Genomic DNA, 19659 nt, shown 5'->3' with positions numbered 1-19659 from the left:
AGTGTTTCCACACGGCACAGAGCAGTAAATATACGGCCTGTGACGAGCTGTCCTCCAGCAGGTTTGTTGAATTTCCAGCAATCAGACAGAAATGCAGACCGTGGTAGAGCCATGTCTGACTGTGACTGATTCTCAGACTGCCGTGAGAACAGACGCTCGTGTTGCAGGAGCGTTTTGCTTTAGCAGGCGTTGGAAACCAACGAGGCACGCCTTCTTACAACCACAAAGCTTTGGTGTGAATGTGATTTAATACGCACAACCTTTGTGTTGCTGTTTGTCCTTCTTTAGGCATCCAGGATGACCCGCTCAGATGAGGACAGGGAAATCGGCTGGGATGCCTGGAGCGCCTGGAGCGACTGCTCTCGAACCTGCGGGGGAGGAGCCTCCTACTCGCTACGACGCTGCCTCAATGGAGGGTAACCCTCATTTACCATCTAACAAGACACAATGTGACAGCATCTTTGAAATGTGGAGCGACTTCATGGCAGAAATCTGATCATTAAGACAAGCAAAAGACCAAAATCAGCCTTCGGCGTGTGACGTGCGAGCAGAGCGGCGGCTCCCTGCTCGGGTTAATGAGACTGTTTGATGACTAAAACCTGTCAGACGGTCACAGATCTGCTCAACTCACACATTTATCGTGCCATCAAATATTGAAGAGGAATGTTCTGCTGTGTCGTTACCTGTTAAACAGATGTTTCAGGAGGGCGTGGCTTAGCACAATCATTCAGATTTTAAGCAGTAATTATGATAATTTACAGGTTCATCATTAGAGCATGTTTGCACAATGATGCTGCTCCATCACCATCACAGTCATGTTTGTGTGACTTCACGAAAAACGACCACAGAAATACTAAACATGGCTGTGACCTGCAGTGGACGTGTCACAGCACTGAAATTCACCGAAATCTGCTCAAATGTAACCAAACTGTAAGTGAAATCTGAAAATATTAAAAAATATAAAATAAAATAAGCAAACTAAGTTTAAAAGTGAACAAGTGGGTCATAAACCCAAAGCCCAGTCGCCTGTTTCTGTGGACTCGTGGCTCCTCCCACTCCTCCCACCATCATCTTTTCCCCCCAAAATCTAACGCTGTGACATCAAAAGTTGAGCAGACAGAGAGCAACAGTAATTATGATGTTGCAGCAAAACAAATGGAGCAGGGATGTCCCACACGCTGTCAGTTTACTCTGATTGGTCAGCTGACCAGGTGGAGCTCAGGTGTTGGTTCCAGCTGCAGGCTAACACAGCGCTAACCACGGTGCAGTGCAGATATTTCATATATCAATAAGTCACAGTATTCTTTGTTTGAGCTTGTTCGTATGTGACATGCTGCCGCTGTCAGAAGGTGGCGATAACGCACCCACAAGCTGTTTGCCAAACACCATCAAACAAGAAAAATAGAGTTGGTTGCGCGGTGAGACGCTCCTGCACAGACAGGAGAAACAGCCGTGGTGTCTGCGAGTGGTTACAGATCACAGTCATTATCCTGGTTACAGGTGAGAGCTCAGGTGAAGGCTCAGTGCTGTCCAAGGCTCAGATTAAGCCGAATCCACCTCCTACAACTACTTTTGATGGACCGATGGAAAGGTGGAGGTGTCAAACTTATTCCACATCGTGGGCCATCCACTGTGACCTCAAGTGGGCCAACCAGTCAAACACCATCTTTCTGTCACTTCAAAGAAGTTTAACTAAATATTTCATCTTAGTGTAAGAAGTCTGTTTCTGCAGAATGCCTGAGTGTGTACTTCATAAAGTAAACAGCAGAAATCAGCACGACTCTTTGGGCTCGTTTTTTCCTATAAATAAATAAATAATGTAAGATTTCTAACATAGATGGTAAAAGCAGGCCTCTGGCATTAGCCACATTAGCTGCACAGGGGATGATCAGGGCTGCTTGAAGGTATCTCAGCCACAGGTTTTTCAAACTTTCTCTGAAAGCTATAAAAACTACACTAAATGTGAGAAGCTAAACGTGGCACATCCTGTGCCCAAAGTAAGCGTACAGAACCGGGAACGCAGCAGAAACTGTAAAGAAGCTTCCGATGGGGAAGACGGCTGGGAGCTGTGATGAAGTGCAGACCTCTGTGTGGAGCAGATGGACTCTGGGAAGTCTGCCTGGGCTGGTGTGTTCAGTGTCTTCCTCGCACCGATAAAGGCAGCGAGTGTTTGAGTTGGAGCGTGTTTGCTGGGTTTAAAGCCCGCGGCCGCCTGTCAGTCTGTCTCTGCTCGGCCGTTTGTCGTGCAGCGTTCAGGAAGTCATCAGAGGCTGTCTGCGTCCTGCGGTATCGCTCTGCAGCCTCCCGGCGATGCATTTGTCTTCATTAAATCTGACTGCAGCGCTCTCACCCGTGCTGCTGCTGAGGCATCTGCTGCGTTCAACAACACACAGTAAATACACTCACAGCGGTGCTAAAACTTGCTAATTGACACTTGTGGTTATGAGCTGAAAGGAAGATCCAAAGAGAGATAAAAAAGGAGTAAGTACACTATGCAAATGAGTCTTTGAGTGTCTTGTGAAATGATTTGAAGGACGTATTTTCTCACATTCGTAGGTTTCCGGCTGTGGGCCGTGGAGTCACTGGAGCTGAGAGCGGACGAGCGTTGGATGTTTGGTTCTTCCTGTCTGAAAACTGCTCTCGATGTTTGCTGACAGACATGAAAACAGTAGTCAGAACCGATTATTCATGTTCCTACATGGTATTAATGAATAATGGAGGATGATGTTAGCTGGCAGCACACCTCGCCGTCTCAGTCAGAAATGGCGGGAAAGACGTTTAAATCCATGAATTATTGTCTTAAATCTTCTGCATTACAGTTACTGAGCAGCGTAATCACGCGCCCTGCGCCGTGTTCGGCAGCAGTTTTGGGTGCAAGCTCTCATCCAGTCCAGCTGAACTTCACTTCCTGTTCTGCTGTTCTCATTAAGGCCCCCTGCACAGTCCTTCCCGCTGATGACGCTGATGTCAGAGCACAGTTTACCACTCTGATTGAAGTCTGGCGTCCAGCCTTCATCTGACTGATCGAGGTTCACTCAATCACAGCGGCCGCCGTCTGGAAGTGATTGGAGCTTCTGATTTGTTCAGACTTCATCTGCATGACGAGATTCGGTCTCCATTCGCTGCTGAACGTTAAGCAGCGTGCCCGATGACGAGCTCGACCGCTGCGTCTGTGCAGCTAGTTTGACTTGTGGACATAATTAGTGAAGCCTGGAGGAAGTTAGCGTAGTGTCTGTGTGTGTATACCTGTTTAAACATCTTTGTGGGGACCAATAATTGGAAGTTTACTATACTTGTGGGGACCAAAATCCAGTCCATGTCAGGGTGTGTTTGCCTGCACTGGTCAGAGCAGTAAGAACTGCTATGTCCTGGGTCTCATTGCTTTGCCTCCTCTGGTGCAGACTGTGCCTTTCTCCCTTCGGGGGTCCGCTGACTCCCGCTCGCTCGGCCTGTCGTACAGCAGCTGCTGTCTGGCTCTTTGATTATCAGAAACATGAAAGATTCTGCAGGTAAACGTAGGCACCAAGCTTACCACCAGGTTTGGGTTCAGATGTGCGTGGTTGCTTCTAAAAGTCTGATGTGGCAGAAATGAGCAGGTGTAAGGACTCGTGTGTTTGTATAAGGACAAAATTGCAGTGGCCGAATGACTTCGTTAAGCCATCTCCGCTCGGCCTGCAGAGTGCTGTCCGTCAGCCGGGGCGAGTACCTGCTAACTGCGAAGAGGGACGAGTGACAAACTAACGGATTTTTGGGAATCTGCTGGAACAACCTGATGCACTCTGGGCTGATAAGCACTTAAAAAGTGTTTCACTGCAATCACGGATGTTTCACTCGTCTATTTTCTGCTGCTCCGCCAGGTCCAGGTCGCAGTCTGAGCTGCACGGACCTCCCTCACCACACCGCACATCCATTTCTTTCAGGGGTAGTAATAGGATTTCCCCACCATGTCCGGGGTCTGAGGTGCAGTTCATCTCAGAGACGCATGAACCACTTCAACTAGCGTGTGTGTGTGTGTGTGCGTGTGTGTGTGTGCGTGTGTGTGTGTGTGTGTGTGTGTGTGTGCGTGTGTGTGTGTGCGTGTGTGTGTGTGTGTGTGTGTGCGTGTGTGTGTGTGCGTGTGTGCGTGTGCGTGTGTGCGTGTGTGCGTGTGTGCGTGTGTGCGTGTGTGTGTGTGTGTGTGTGCGTGTGTGCGTGTGCGTGTGTGCGTGTGTGTGTGCGTGTGTGTGTGTGCGTGTGCGTGTGTGTGTGTGCGTGTGTGTGTGTGTGCGTGTGTGCGTGTGTGTGTGTGCGTGTGTGCGTGTGTGCGTGTGTGTGTGTGTGTGTGTGCGTGTGTGTGTGCGCGTGTGTGTGTGTGTGTGTGTGCGTGTGTGCGTGCGTGTGTGCGTGTGTGTGTGTGTGTGTGCGTGTGTGCGTGTGTGTGTGTGTGTGTGCGTGTGTGTGTGCGCGTGTGTGTGTGTGTGTGTGTGTGCGTGTGTGCGTGCGTGTGTGCGTGTGTGCGTGTGTGTGTGTGTGTGTGCGTGTGTGCGTGTGTGTGTGTGTGTGTGCGTGTGTGTGTGCGCGTGTGTGTGCGTGTGTGTGTGTGCGTGTGTGCGTGTGTGCGTGTGTGTGTGTGTGTGTGTGTGTGTGTGTGTGTGTGTGTGTGTGTGTGCGTGTGTGTGTGTGTGTGTGCGTGTGTGTGTGCGCGTGTGTGTGTGTGTGTGTGTGTGCGTGTGTGCGTGCGTGTGTGCGTGTGTGTGTGTGTGTGTGTGTGTGTGCGTGTGTGTGTGTGTGTGTGTGTGTGTGTGTGTGTGTGTGTGTGCGTGTGCAGACAGACGCCTCCTCTCCCTGCACTCAGGGTCAGAAAGTCAGGCAGAGCGTTTCTGGGTTGTGAAGATATAAAATGCACAGATGTTTTAATGTGCATGTCCACAGTCAGCTGTGTCGTCTTTGTGTTTCGTTGCGGTTGTCATTTTTTTCCGACTTCACAGGAAAAAAAGTCTCCTCTGCACTGTGAACTTCATTATTTCTATTTTACATTTTTATGTATGCAAGAAAATGAACATCCTCTGAAACTCCACGGTGAATGTGCTGAAAGCAGTTCCCATTAAAGGATTCCTGCTGAGCTCGGTGCTCCTCATCAAAGCACTCTCTGCTATTAGAGGTCAGAAACTCCATTAGTGCCTGAATTATAGCCGGTGTTGAACGTGTAAAGGAGAAGAAAAAAACCCACATTTCCTTTCAGTTGATGTTCTTGTGAGTTTATTATTCTCATCTCATCTCCTGACAGGCTGTAATATTACCTCCTCAGTTTTCAGTTGGACACAAGAAGCCAAAATCCTCACTTTTCTTTGTGCCAGCTGTACATTTCACACTGAAAGATGACAGAAAGCTCCATTACGAGCTCTCAAAGGCATACCTGACATATTCAGAATACTTGTTATTATCAGTGTGACATGAAAGTAGGTGAATACCCCTCCTGTCATTATTATTTACTGCAAGTTTAAAGTGTGCTCTACAGAAATGTCATTCTCTTGCTCTTTGTGTCATTAAACTTCCTTTGAAGACTTTTAGAATAGAGTTGCAGATGAAAGGCGGCGACAAAGAGCCGTCACGGGAGTAATGTTCAAATAAAAAAGGATGATAAGACCTGCACGTATTTGCAGGACCCACGTGTGACTTTGATAAAATTATGAAAAGTCCGCCGTGTGCACCTGCGGCTCCACGCTGTCGTCCAGGCTCCTCCTGCAGTAAAGGCTCAGAGGTGTGCGATGACGCATCAGCACACCTGCTGATTTCAGCTCCGTGTGGAGTTTTGACCTTTGGGGATGGCGAGGATGCACGTGCAAGCACGCACAGCACAGATGTGAGGAGGCTTTAAATGTAAGACGGAAATTTCAGGGCATTCCTGCAACTTTGCATCTGTGAAGACAGCTTCAAATGTAACATCCAAAAGGACAAGAACAGACGCTGACACATCTCATAACCTCATAACTTGTAGGAATTACCTGTGGAGTCCTGGACTGATACTGAACGGGTGTTTGAAAGTACAGATTTAACTGACAGATGAAGCCGATCTTGTACCTGATGGATTTTTCTCCTCTTTGTACCAAGAAACCAGCGAATCATGACTGTAAAGAAGTGCTTGTTATGTAAAGCACATTTCACTACACTTTTGATGCTTTAAGCGTCATCTTATGTGTGCACAGGCCAACGTGACGTCAAAGCCAGTATTTAGCTGTTGGTGCAGCTTCACGTTGGGTTAAACGGCGTGCTGCGGTGTGTGAAACAGCGGCTGTTGCACTCGATGTGCAGGTGGTCATAAATGACCCTCATTAGGTTTTTACTCATGGAGAGCGCGTCCCAGGAAACATCTGGAAGTTTCTTGTCGTTGATCCCAGCACTGTTTCAGTGGAGGAGAACCACCTCACGTATCTGATTTGCTAACAGCAGCAGTATGACTGTAATAAATGTTCTTCATTTTGTTCTTCCCCTCGGCCTCTGCACACAGGCGGCTTCTCTCCTCCTCAGGTTATGTAAAATAATCCACGCCGCCCGGCGTCCTCTGTTAAAGGACCTCCAGTTTCTTAATGTTCACCACAGACTGAACCCTGGGAGATGTGATTCACTCACGCTGAGTTAGAAACATTCAAATACAGAAAACTGCTTCTGAACTGGAGTTTACGTGTTCAGAACACTGTTGAACATCAATGTTGGGTCCTCTTGTAAATTCAGGAGGGCACTAACGGCTGTAAGCTGTAGGCATTCCACATCCACGGCCGCTGCACGCCCACACAGAGTTTGTCTCACCGTGGTTGAGTCGTCGATGCATTTCAGCGGGAGAAATCTATTAATTGGCTCATTAATACGGTGCCGCAGTCGGCCGCTGTCCGTGCCCGGTGCAGCTGAACGGCTGCAGCGTGCTTCTCGGGCTCAGATCTGCACTAAAGAGCAGATTGGAGCAGAGCTGCTTTACCCCGGGATAAATGAGCTGCAACCAGTTTAGTCGAATGTTATTGTGAGTTAGCAGGACAAATGTGCATTTTACGGCTGTTAGCGCACACCGAGAGATTGTTAACAAGGTGGAACAGATTTAACAGCATGTCCGTGCTGTCACAGGGAACGGAGCGCTGCGCTATGGCACATTTCACACAGGGCTCAGGTTCAGGCTGTGTGTGTGTGTGTGTGCGTGTGTGTGTGTGTGTGTGTGTGTGTGTGTGTGTGTGTGTGTGTGTGTGTGTGTTTACTTTTTCTTGGCTTTGTGGGCTCTGCCAGCTGGAGCTCAGTGAAGTGCTGAAATAGCTGCTGACTGAGTAAGGTATGCTGCAGGTGGTGTGTGCTATTACCTTACAGGTGTGTGTCTGTGTGTGTGTGTGTGTGGTAATCTATTATATTCATGGTGGATCTCAGGCCCCTGGAGGTCCGATCTGGAGCAAAGTTCAGGGTGAAAATGATGATGATGATGATGAATGATGAACTGGAAACAGGAAAGATGAGAAAACTGTGCACGTGTTTCTGTGACTGGTTGATAAGAACATTCAGCACCAGAATGAGTGATGAGTCAAACAAAAGCTGTGAAGTCCAACGATGCAGCCATGGACACCAGTCGATGTGAGGTTTGGCTATAGACTGTATATAAAGGATGGATACAGCCCCGTGACATCACCCCCGGTTTGATTCTGAGTCTTTGGAGACTGACTGCTGCTGGCCTCACAGGTTTCAGTGCTCACACCGAACTCCTCGTCACTCTCAGCCTGTTTTCATTTTAGACGAGTTGATTGAGTTTATGTTTGAATGCCTTCGCGCGTCGGAGAACCCGGTGACAGGATGATGTTTTTAGCTTTCTGGAGACAAGAGGAGCACGAAGCTCTGTCCACGTCTGCTGCTCCGCTATGATCATTGCAACTGAAAATACTGCAGTGTAATATTATCACCACCATCATTCCCATCGTTACCTCCACAGATGAAGCATTAATAGTTCCTCTGATGTCCACGTCAGGCCGATTCAGTTCCCGCAGGCTCGTCCAACAAGCAGAAATCAGCACGTTTACAGTCTGTTCAAAGCTTCATGGATGAGGTGAAGGTGGTGTAAACGGTCGGTGTAACAGAGGATGCTTGGGAGTAGGTCAGATGGAGGCAGATGAGGTGACCCGCTAAAGAGAGCAGCTGAAAGTAGGAGACGAATAAGAAAACAGCCTCATCCTGAGAACCGAGGAAAACAAATCTTCCCGTTGAACTTTTTCGTGATTTTCCTTCCTTTGGAGCTAAAAGAGGCCCCACAAACACACGACGTATCAGTGGAAAGCCCAGGAAGTCCTCTGTTTAGCACATCAGGACTTAGTAGGGTAGCTCAAATAAGTCAGTAGATATAGAGCAAAAACAAACGCCCACTGCAGAGAACATAAATGAACAGGCTGGTTCTCAGGAGGTTATGAAGTCTGTAGTAACAGACCGCACAGGAAGGCTGAGCTCCAGTTGTGGTGCAGACGGAAATTCAGGGATTGTATAGGATGTCACTGAGCACTGATTAGCAGGTGTCTGTGTCTGAGTGATGCTCCAACCAAGACAGCTGATTCACCGTCAGAGGTCAGAGGTCACGTCTGCCTTCAAACGAACAACAGAGGAGCTGAAACGCTTTGTTAACAGGGGAAGAAGCTGTTAGTGAGGCTGCAGCTGCTGCTGGGCCTTCTTTACCACAGCGTTGGTGCTGTGGGTCCAGGTGAGGTCAGTGAGTGACAGTGGGGGGGTTGTGTCTGCCGCCCCCCCACAGTCAGCAGCGTCTTCACTGTGAGCTCTGTGTGCTGTAATGAACTGAGTAAGTCAGTAATTAGGAGATTATTGTCTCGTTACACCATAATCTCTGCGCCCCAGTGGAACCATCACCATCATTTTTATCTGATTATAAAAATAATATTTGGCAGCTCACCGGCTGATGATGGGAAACGGTGCACGACTCGCTGTTTTTAAAGCTTTTGATGTCTTTTGGATTTAATCACTAAATCGTTTTTTTCTGACCTTGTTTTACAGAAGCTGTGAAGGAAAAAATATCCGCTACAGAACCTGCAGTAACACGGTGAGTCTGAGTGGGTCTAAGGTGGTCCAGGCGATGCAGAGAGAGACGCAGGGAGGAGGGACTCCTCCATGAACAGCTGAGGTGGTTCCACATCTGCCTCGTAGCGTTTCAGGCTTGTCCAGCTGGCGGAGGCCCTGGAGATGCTGGAGAGATTATGTCCGTCAGTGGGACCCAGACAGAGCTCTGAGCTTCTCTGCCCAGGCGCAGCTGTCAGTTTAACAGAGGAATGAATCGTGCCAACCGCTCTCCACATGAGCCAGGACGTTCCTCGCTGCTCAAAGGGAGTTTTTCTTCCCACTGTTGCCAAAGCGTTGGCTCACAGATGGTCGTCTGGAGTTGGAGGGTCTTAACCTTACGAAATAAAGCTCCTCGAGATGACGCTCGTTACATGTCCATGACGGGGGCTTCACCTTCCAGCTCAGCTTTCTCCACCACAGCGGTGCAGCACTGATCCACCTGTCATGTTCACACCTTCCTGTCCCTCATCAGGAGGATCTTCCTCACTTGGGGCACCGACTCCTCCAATCAAGAGGGAACAGAGACGCTCAGACTTTTGGGCGCTCGCTCTGCTTCTCACTCAGCTGTTAAACTCACAGAAGTCTTCTTAACTTAGCATCCTGTTGACCTCGCGCTGCGATGACAGATGGGAGATGCAGCTTAGATTTTCGTTTCTTTCCCGTCACTCGGTTCCTCCTCTGCACAGTCTGCCCGTCCTCCTCTTCCTGTCTGTCGATGTTGCCGTTCCGGTCGTCATCCCGGCTGGCTTCGGCGTGATCAGCTGCTGTAAACGAAGGAACAAGAAAAACCAGAAAAACAAAGAGCAGAAGTCTCCTGACCAGCACACCCAGAGATGGCACGACTAAAAAGCTGCCCAGGAATAATCTGAACGGACCAAACACAAATTTGGTCTGAATGTGTGTGTATCCTCCTCTACTTCCTGTTTATGCATGAAAACCTCATATGATCTATAAGCTAATGGCAACATCACAGATCCGGCCTGCTGAAATAACCTCGCCATTTTTAATCCGAGGAAAACCGGCCTTATTTCTCTCGTTCCCCACTGAAGTGTTTTAGTCTGGATCCATTGCATCCGGTGAGAAAAATTCCCAGGTTAATTTCTATCCCGTGTCTGTTGACACGTTGAGGCTAAGTCTGTGTGAACCGGAGCTCGGGCTGAAGGATACGAGCAGTGGCAGAGTGTGACTGCGTGGAGCCGATGTGTCACACCGGATTTGTCCAGTTCTCCGTCACACGGAGGAGGACGGATTTTTGGCTGCCAGAGGAGCAAACGTCTGGTCCCGATCCGAGACGGCGTTCGGTCCTAAGAAGCACCGAAACAGCTTCTCTGCAGCATCACCTCCTCTCGGTCACACAGACGGACTTCCAGCTGCAGCTTCGTTTTCCACGTTCTGTGGATATTTGAGTCATTAAAAGGAAACAACAGCCCTAAATTCAGCTGAAGCGTCTCCCAGCACCACCCTCTAATACACTGGTGTCACAGGAAAGTGTTAGTGTGGTGCATCTAAAAAACGAGTAGTGATATTTTTATATCATCTGAAAGAAGGAGTAGTAGTGAGGCTGATGACTATCACTCAGTGATGTGGAGCTGACAGTGAGCGGTAACCAGCCATGGGAAGCTGCTGTCAGGCTTCACGGCTCTGTGGAGTGTCTGAATTGTGTTAAACCAGAGATCTCTGCTCTGCCGTCACAGACTCCCTGCTGCGAGTTTCTGCTGGTGCCAGAAAATACCTGCTTCCTCCAGCTGTTTGATCATCTGCTGAAATGTTTAAGCTCCTCCACAGGTTGGAAATGCAAAAGTAAAATGTTTGCTCCTGAGGAAAACCTCTAAAACTGTGTGGCCTTCAGGGCTCACCGTGGCCAGCCCAGAGATGTAACCTCTCCAGCGTGTCCTGGGTCTGCCCAGGGCCTCCTCCCTTCTTTAGAAACAGAAAGTATGAGAGCCAACTGAATTAGGAGGCGAAATATGAATTTCGGTCAGTCGTCACGTGAAAAAACGAGATGAGTTTATAAAGAGTTATTGTGGTGACACTTTCGTCTCCTCTCCTCAGGACTGCCCTGCAGAGTCGGGGGATTTCCGGGCCCAGCAGTGTTCGGCTCACAATGACATCAAGTACCAGGGCGTCACGTACGAGTGGGTCCCAGCGCCGTACGACCCCACCGCCCCCTGCACTCTGCGCTGCCAGGCTAAAGGCCGAAGCCTCACTGTGGAACTGGCCCCGAAGGTGCTGGACGGGACTCGGTGCCGAGCGGACGCCTTTGACATGTGCATCAGCGGAGTGTGTCAGGTAAGGGACGCCATGAGAAATCCTTCCTGCCACTGCTGGCATGAATAGACAGTACTGAACGCGGGCACGTACCGCCCCCTCCTTTCTCTGCTCTCGTTTTCTTGCAGTTTTTATATTTAATAAAAGTGAACGTGGAAGTGCAGCTTTTATGTTCTCAGGTTACGGTAAGTGTCGAGCATTTGCTGCGTCGTGTTGAAGCCCTCGCACAGGTTCGTGCTCATGATGTTGAAGCTCCTAATGATGCCTTTGCACATCCATAACTCGGAGTGAGCACACCCTGAGGTCATTGAACGCACCCGATCGGCTCTACGGAAACCAAAAAGCTACAAAATGAGTTTACAGACAGAGCCACTGCGACTTCACTGCACGTGATCCTCAAAATAGGCGTAAAAACTGGAGCTCTAACTTCCTGGCTTGTCTCAGCCGAGACAGCCGTGTTATTGGTCAGACAGTTGCATTGAAATTACAGCACAGGTCTAGCAGACAGCTATTAGCTACAGCTGTGCCTGCACATCTGTCAGAGTGCCAAAATCAAACAGGTGCGTTAATGAAATGTTTGCTAGGACATGAACTATGGAGACCACAGAGCCGTTTGTTCCTGCTGTAAGGAGGGCGGGCTTACCGTTGGAGCCTGCCTCGTGTGGATGTGAGAGGAACTGCTGGTCTCAGTGTTTTCCACGCCGCCTTCTTTTTCCAGCCTGGGAGGTTGCCAGTTGGAGTCAGCCCCGGGAAATAAAGTGCACTCCCCTGTCCCACATTTAATTGACACATCTGTCCACCCTTCCTGGCTCTCTGCGGAGTTTGTAGCTCTGTAATAACATCAGCCCGATCCGCTTTGCTTCCAATAAACAAGAGCCAGAATTGTGTTTGACACTCGAGTTCACTCGAGGTCGTGTTTTTGGCGTGCCTCCTCTACATTTTGGCCTCATTAGTTCAGTTTTGTCCCAGTTAAACTGTGATGATCCTCGCGGGCCACGATGAAATAATGAAAGCACAGAGACGCCAGAATCACCCCGAGTGGATTATATACGGACTCTAACTGCTCGACAGGAGCGGCGTCGCAGGTATCACACCTGACAGACGCGTGTAGTGACTCTTTGGATGGCGGCAGGCAGCGGTGGCGTACATCTATCACGAGCTTTGGACGGCTTGTTGTTTTTCATTTTCTTGTTATCGTCACTTTGGCTGCATCTCATGCTGAACACCGAACGGCAATTTCACTCTCCAGCCAACAGTTAATTAGTTAAATTTAACTCAGCCTCTGAAGTGTGGCAGTAAACATGTTAGAAGCACTGGACTGTAAGCTGTGAACACAGCGTCTGCACACTGCCCAGCTCCGGATCTCCTCACTGCTCACTGTGAAATGTTGAAAATGTTTCGTTTAAAGGGGAAATTTAGGAACTCACAGTTTGGTTATTTGACCTAAAAAAAAATATTAGATATCTGTGAGTGTCTGCAGTGGCTGGTTCAGGGACCTTCTCCCTACAGAGCAGCATTAGCTCGGGGATGGTGGTGTGTTTCCTCTTCACTGACTGAAGTCCTGACATTAGAGGTTTCTGCTGTAATCCAGGATTCAGTATTCGCTCAGTAACAGCGAGCTGTCGTGGCACAGATGCATTAAAAAACATCCCAATGTGGCGCTACAACACAATCGGGTTTCACGAAGAGCACGCCATCCGTCTGGTCTCATCTGTCCACTGAAAGCATGCATCACACAGCCTCCTGGTTCATCCGTATGATCTCTGGCAGACTGCAGATGGGCAGTTTCTCCCTGCTGTGCACACTGCTGTTGTTGTCCCGATGATGATTCATGAGCATGAATATCAGTCAGCAAGGTGGTTGGTTCGGACGACATAGATGTGGCTGTACGGAGATGCGTAACACGGTAAGGGGAATTGTTGAAAAGAATATATCAATGGGTCAATAGGTTCGACTATAGGAGCACAGGGGTGTGTTTAAATGAGACACAGAGACAAGAGTGTAACTCAAAAGAACCAGCCGACGTTAGTGAAATAAACCATTAAAGGCACTTTACAATTGTAGAAAGGAAACGTACAAAAGATGAAAGAAAAGTAAAACACATAAACTACTAAGACAACGACTTGGCCAAGTGTTACTTTTGGTTTTCAATGCTGGGCTTCAATGCTGGGTGCACCCTAGTCACCTGACTCCTTAACTTTGATAGAAACATATTACACAAATCTCACACTCCTTTCACATGTGGAGAATGTTCTACACAACAGCTCATTATTCAAAGTCCCAAATAAAAAATGTCCAAAAAATTCCCAGGTGTGAAAGAAAATAGGGGTGAGAGAATGTCAGGCAGTGGTCTCATGTATAACCAGCTGTGTGAGAGAGTGTGAGTGATACAGTCCTACCACACCTCAAGGTGCAGCACATCATCAAGTGGAAAAGACGCGAGTCTCAGTCTCTCTAAGTCCAGGTGGGAAGGCTCGCCATCGAATCCACCCCTGACCTGCCAACAGACGGGGTCAGAAGAGCAATTCAAATATTAATTATGCTGTTCTAGCTATAATGCACAACTTAGGATTTTGTTGACATCATACTCTACATCAATTTGCAATTAAACTACTCAAATTTGATAAAATAAAACATCTCTGTTACATAAACTGCAATATATTATCTTATGTTAAAAATTGTAATACAAACACTTTTCTAAATACATTATGAAAACATTAACACTTACAACCAAGCTAAGTAAAGTTAGTGCATATGTGACAGTTATTAACCAAACAATTCAGATAAATTCAGTTACTGAACAATAAAGTGCAAAACAGATTTAGGCTACGTCCACACGTACCTGGGTATTTATGAAAACGCAGATTTTTCTATGCGTTTGCACCTTTCGTCCACACGTAAACGGCGTTCTCGGTCACTGAAAACGGAGATTTTTAAAAACTCCTGCCAGGGTGGAGATTTGTGAAAACTCCGTTTTTGCGTTTACGTGTGGACGAGAAAAACGGAGAAAACGCAGAAAATGCAGCGTCTTCTTCTTCTTTGTGTTTAACGGCGGTTGGCAACCAACGTAAAGGAGCATTACCGCCTCCTACTGTTCCGGAGTATGGGTCAGACACAAGCTGTATCAAAAAAAACCCAAAAACGTTTCCTTCATTTCTGCGTTTACGTGTGGACGAGATTATTTTTCAAAACGAAAACGGAAAATCTCCGTTTTCAAACATACCCGTGTACGTGTGGACGTAGCCTTAAACTAAGACATACATGTACTCAGCGATCTCAGTGCATCAGGCCGAAGACAATGGTACGGTGTCTCTCGGTCGAACCACGCGGGACTCTAAACAGCGTAACAGGGCATGTTTTTTTCTTTAATGACAGTACTACGACGTGAAGGAAAATAAACATAAAGTTGCACTTCAAGTGTTACCTCACTTCTGGAAGCAGAGTGAGATGAACTTCCAGGCAGCTGATAACAACTAGAGCTAATGAAGGCTAACAGTTTAGCTAGCTTTCTAAAGGCGCCAGAAAACTGCAGCATTCGTCTGTTTACTCACTTTCACTACTTTTAACATGAAAGGCAGCTGATAACCAGCGAACTTATGTGCAGCACAGTTGGTTGCAAACTTTTATCTAATACTTTTTCCAACTCAAAAACTTCAGTCTCTCAGGGATCAAAACTTTGCAGCGCAGCTCAGCACGCGACTACACACACGTAGCGGCGAACACAGAGCAGATGGGAGGGACACACAGCGGCAGGATGCTTTCCCATTGGTCAAAGCATACTGGGACCTGTGCATTTCGATTGGTTTGACAGGCTGTCCATCTCTACTCATATTTATCAGTCCTTAAAGTGGTACCCTCGTTTTATTTGGGTTACAGATGTCTCTGAGACAGGGCAGGAGATTGTTCAACATCATCTTGGAGAGTGAGAGGAATCCTGAGGAAGGGAGAAGATCAAAAGTGCAGATCTGTAGGAACTACAGTGGGATGAAGCTAGCTTCAGAGAGTAGTTGAAGAAGAGCGGTGATGATCAGTGAGCAGCAGGACAGCTTCACGATGAGAAAGAGGTTTCCTTGTGATTGCTCTGAGAGGGCAGATGTTGGCCAGGTCTTTGTGGATCTGTGAGAGGAAGTCAGGAGTGCTAGAGAAGGATGTGAAGGTGGTGCAGGACATGTACGAGGAGGTGTGCAGTAGGAGCGACTGATGGGATGAAGGTGGTGGTGGGATCGCATCAGGAAGCTGCTCTGACCCCCGTCTTGTTTGCAGCGGTGATGGAAAGGCTGACAGATGAAGTCAAGCAGGAGGAGCAGGCGGACTATGGTGTTTGCAGACGACGCTGTGATCTGTAGTGAGAGTAGGCAGACAGGTGGAGGAGAGCCTGGAGAGGTGGAGGTATGCTCTGGAAAGAAGAGGAGCAGCAAGACAGAATACACGTGTCTGAATGAGAGGGAGACAGGTGGGAAGGTGAATGTGCAAAGAGCAGCGGTAGTGAAGGTGGATGTGTTTAACAACCATCCACAGAGAGCGCAGGCAGGGTGAAGCGGGTGGAGACGAGTGTCAGGAGGGATCTGTGACAGAAAAAGAGCAGCAGGCCTGAAAGGGAAGATTTAAAAGACGGTAGTGAGAGCTGCTGTGATGGTCTGGAGACGGTGGAGGTCGAGCTGAAGGTGTTGAGAGCTTCTCTGGTGAGTCTGATCAGAGGGTTTGCACATGTGCAGAGGCGGGAGGATGGAGGTATCGGACAAAGGAAGATGAAGATGGAGCTGCCAGGCAGGAGGAGGAGAGGAAGACCTCAGAGGAGGTTCGTGGATGTAGTGAAGGAGGACATGCAGAGGGTCGGTGAGACAAAGGAGGAAGCTGGGACAGGAGGAGGTGGAGGCAGATGATTCGCTGTGGTTTATGCAGAGCTCCAGAGGGTTTATCAAAGCATGTAAGCTCCACCAAACTGCTGACAAAATCCTTAAAGAGCAGGTTTCTCATCAAATCCAATAACTCGCCCCGCTTATACACATCCAGCTGCCTGCATCACACTGCACCTGCGACCGCGCTGCTCCGTGGATGGAAAAGGCCGACGCATTCGCAGACCGACACTTGAAATTACACATTATCCTTTAATGGTGTCTTTATACACAAGTCGTAAGAGGCTTTCTCCATTCGCAGCTGTCGTCCGATACTTCAGCCTGTATTTACTCCGAGGAGAAGCTGTCCTCCTCCCTCTCTGCTCCGCTCGCCTCCATTCAGCAAACGCAAAGATACATAAACACTGTGAAGTGGCTGCAGGGTAACGGAGCAATTAGGACACGAAATAAAAATGTTCAGTGTTTATATGCGGTAGTTTAATATCAACAGAAGGTTTCAGTGTTTAGATCTGAGGCTGTTGTTTCCGGCCGCTGTGCCAGAACCGCTCATAAACTTCAACGCAAGTTCCTTCTGATGTGACACAGTGTGTGTGTGTGTGTGTGTGTGTGTGTGTGTGTGTGTGTGTGTGTGTGTGTGTGTGTGTGTGTGTGTGTGTGTGTTCCCATCATTTAAACAGAGCCTTTTATATTTTCTTAAAATGGCACATTTTGATTTTAAAGACTGAGAACGTCTTAATGAGGAGTGACGTGTGACCCTGGGGATCTGCTGTTGGCCTGATTCTCACTGTGAGAATGAGTTTAGGCAGAGATGACATCGGGATTAAAATTGAGTCTTTTACAACATTAAACACACGTTAAAGCATCAGGAAAACTTTTCATTTTCCAGGAAGGTTTGAAAACATCAACAAAAGATGTAGAACAGCAGATAAGTAACTCTTTAACTTTCCTGTTCAGAGATGGGATAGAGAGACAAAACTAATTACATATAAACACACCGGGAGTTAGAGAGGTGAGTGCATCATGGGAATCCCCGGCAGCCTACGTATATTGCAGCATAACTAAGGGAGGATTCAGGGTCACCTGGTCCAGCCCTAACTATATGCTTTAGCAAAAAGGAAAGTTTGAAGCCTAATCTTGAAAGTAGAGATAGTGTCTGTCTCCTGAATCCAAACTGGAAGCTGGTTCCACAGAAGAGGGGCCTGAAAACTGAAGGCTCTGCCTCCCATTCTACTTTTAAATACTCTAGGAACAACAAGTAGGCCTGCAGAGCGAGAGCGAAGTGCTCTAATAGGGTGATATGGTACTACAAGGTCATTAAGATAAGATGGGGCCTGATTATTTAAGACCTTGTATGTGAGGAGCAGGATTTTGAATTCTGGATTTAACAGGAAGCCAAAACAGGAGAAATCTGCTCTCTTTCTAGTCCCTGTCAGGACTCTTGCTGCAGCATTTTGGATCAGCTGAAGGCTTTCAGGGAGTTTTTAGGACTTCCTGATAATAATGAGTTACAGTCGTCCAGCCTGGAAGTAATAAATGCATGAACGAGTGTTTCACTCTCAGACAGGTGGATTTGCATGTCTGTGCAGTTTAAGCACATCAGGTCCAACTGTTTTGTTCCTGTTTTTAAGACTGTATTAAATGAGCAACCAACCAAATAGTCAGTGACCAGCTAACCTGAGTTGGTTTCTTCTGCTACCAGCTGGTTCCAGACCCTCAGATGTGTCATTGATGGAGGAGGTTTCTGTGATGCAGCTTTACTCAGCGTGTACGTCCAGAGAGTGCATGCAGCTCCATGCAGCTGGACGTGAAGTGACTCTAAAACTGCAGTTTTTCTGAGACGCCGTGGTGCTGATGGCCTGCAGCCACTAATGGTTGAGATTCTGCGTCAGCAGAGAAGCACCACTCATTTCTGATTAGGACTAATCAAATCAACGGTAATCCTCACACGCGAGAACCTGCTCACGCCCGCACTGCAGCGTCGGCCCGAATGAATGAAATTACGTGCCAACAGATATTTGAATTCCCTGATAACAGTTTGTCACCTGAAGTGAGGATGAAATATTCGCACAACCCTGACGTTCCTTAGGTGCACTAATCTGACATTTTGTGGCACACACTGCAGATTAGACGCCTCTAATCCTCAGAATTACACCCCAGCTCAGTCACTGACAGCCTGATGCCTTCTTTTCTCAGCTGCACACTCCAGAACACCAGTTCCCCATTTCATAGTTTTACTGTGAGTTATGATGAATCTGTCAGACGCTAAGTTAAACCATGCGGGCTTCCTAAAGCTGAAGGAGCTTCTAAGATTTGGTTTGTGAACTGAAAAAGGTCATCTCACAGCAGAAAACAGTGCTGTTGGAAGGATGTGACACGTGCCAATGATGTGTAATTTCCTCGATTGTTGAATTCAGCTGAAAACAGCATCTCTGAAAACTTCTTTGTCTATTTTCAGAGATTTTCTCGTAAAGACACAATTTTATACCCTCATCATGTGTAATCACTGCTCTCCACATTTTTCCTTTCACCCTCTTACGTGTGTGATGTGTGCAGGGCTGACATTTCTGTACAAAACACAATCTTAACTCACTAAAGGCAAAACATCAAAGAGTATTTTCTGCCTGTATGGAGGACCAGGAATGCCAGAATTATGAGCCAAGACGTGAGCTGACTCAGTAAATCCAGATGCCATTGAACGCACCCTACCATCCATCTGTCCTCTGACCTGTGCTGCTTTAATCCTGGATGTCTCTTTTATGCCTCAGTCATCCAGCAGAGGCACCTGGTGTCAATCAACCAATCACAGCTCAGTGCACACTTTAAACGGCAGGTGCTATTTTTGATTAAAGTGGAAAAGGAGAGTAAAGACAAAGGGAGCTGTATTTAATGCCGTTTCTGTCATGGCCGGGATGGCCGATGTGTTTGAGGTGTGGACCCAAAAGCAGACACGGGAGAGAAAGCGAAGTATAACCAAAGGTGAGGCGAGAAACTAAACTAAAACCTAAATGTGAGCACTGTGACGTGGAACGTGAATCTGAACAACAGCATGAAAACTATCCTGAGACTTGACGTAACAGGACACGAGACAAACAGACGACGCGACACTGAACAGAGGGAGACAGAGGACCTAAATACACAGAAGGGTGACGAGGGAAACAGCGAAACTAAACACACTGAACATGGAAACAAGACTTTCAAAATAAAACAGGAAACATGGAGAAATGAGTGGACATACATGACAGACAGGAGACATGGAATGAACACGAGGAGAGAGACGCGGACACAAGGACACGACACATGACAAACAGGAACAGACATAAACCAGACTAAACTCAACTAAGACAAACTAATAATAAAACTAGAACTGAACTTTCTCTCAATAAGCAATCATAATAATGCACCCTGTGGACTTTCTTTTCCTGCCTTTACTTCTGTTGTTCGGTTAAAAATGTCTTGTGTGTATGTAGAC

General features: G+C 47.6%; 1 protein-coding gene across 4 annotated transcripts in view; it reads left to right on the top strand.

The window, feature by feature from the left end:
• Nucleotides 1-19659, top strand: part of adamtsl3 (ADAMTS-like 3) — a 226175-nt gene that overhangs the window by 99559 nt on the left and 106957 nt on the right. For all 4 annotated transcript variants that reach the window (XM_080300885.1, XM_080300882.1, XM_080300884.1 and 1 more), the window contains 3 exons: nt 289-416; nt 9004-9049; nt 11119-11355. In XM_080300885.1, coding sequence (XP_080157011.1) covers nt 289-416; nt 9004-9049; nt 11119-11355 — 411 coding nt within the window. The remainder of the gene's footprint in view (nt 1-288; nt 417-9003; nt 9050-11118; nt 11356-19659) is intronic.

The sequence above is a fragment of the Astatotilapia calliptera genome, chromosome 1 (genome assembly GCF_964374335.1).
Source record: "Astatotilapia calliptera chromosome 1, fAstCal68.1, whole genome shotgun sequence".
Taxonomy (NCBI): domain Eukaryota; kingdom Metazoa; phylum Chordata; class Actinopteri; order Cichliformes; family Cichlidae; genus Astatotilapia; species Astatotilapia calliptera.
Note: the sequence above shows the minus strand (reverse complement) of the source record. Positions and strands in the feature narration are given on the sequence as shown.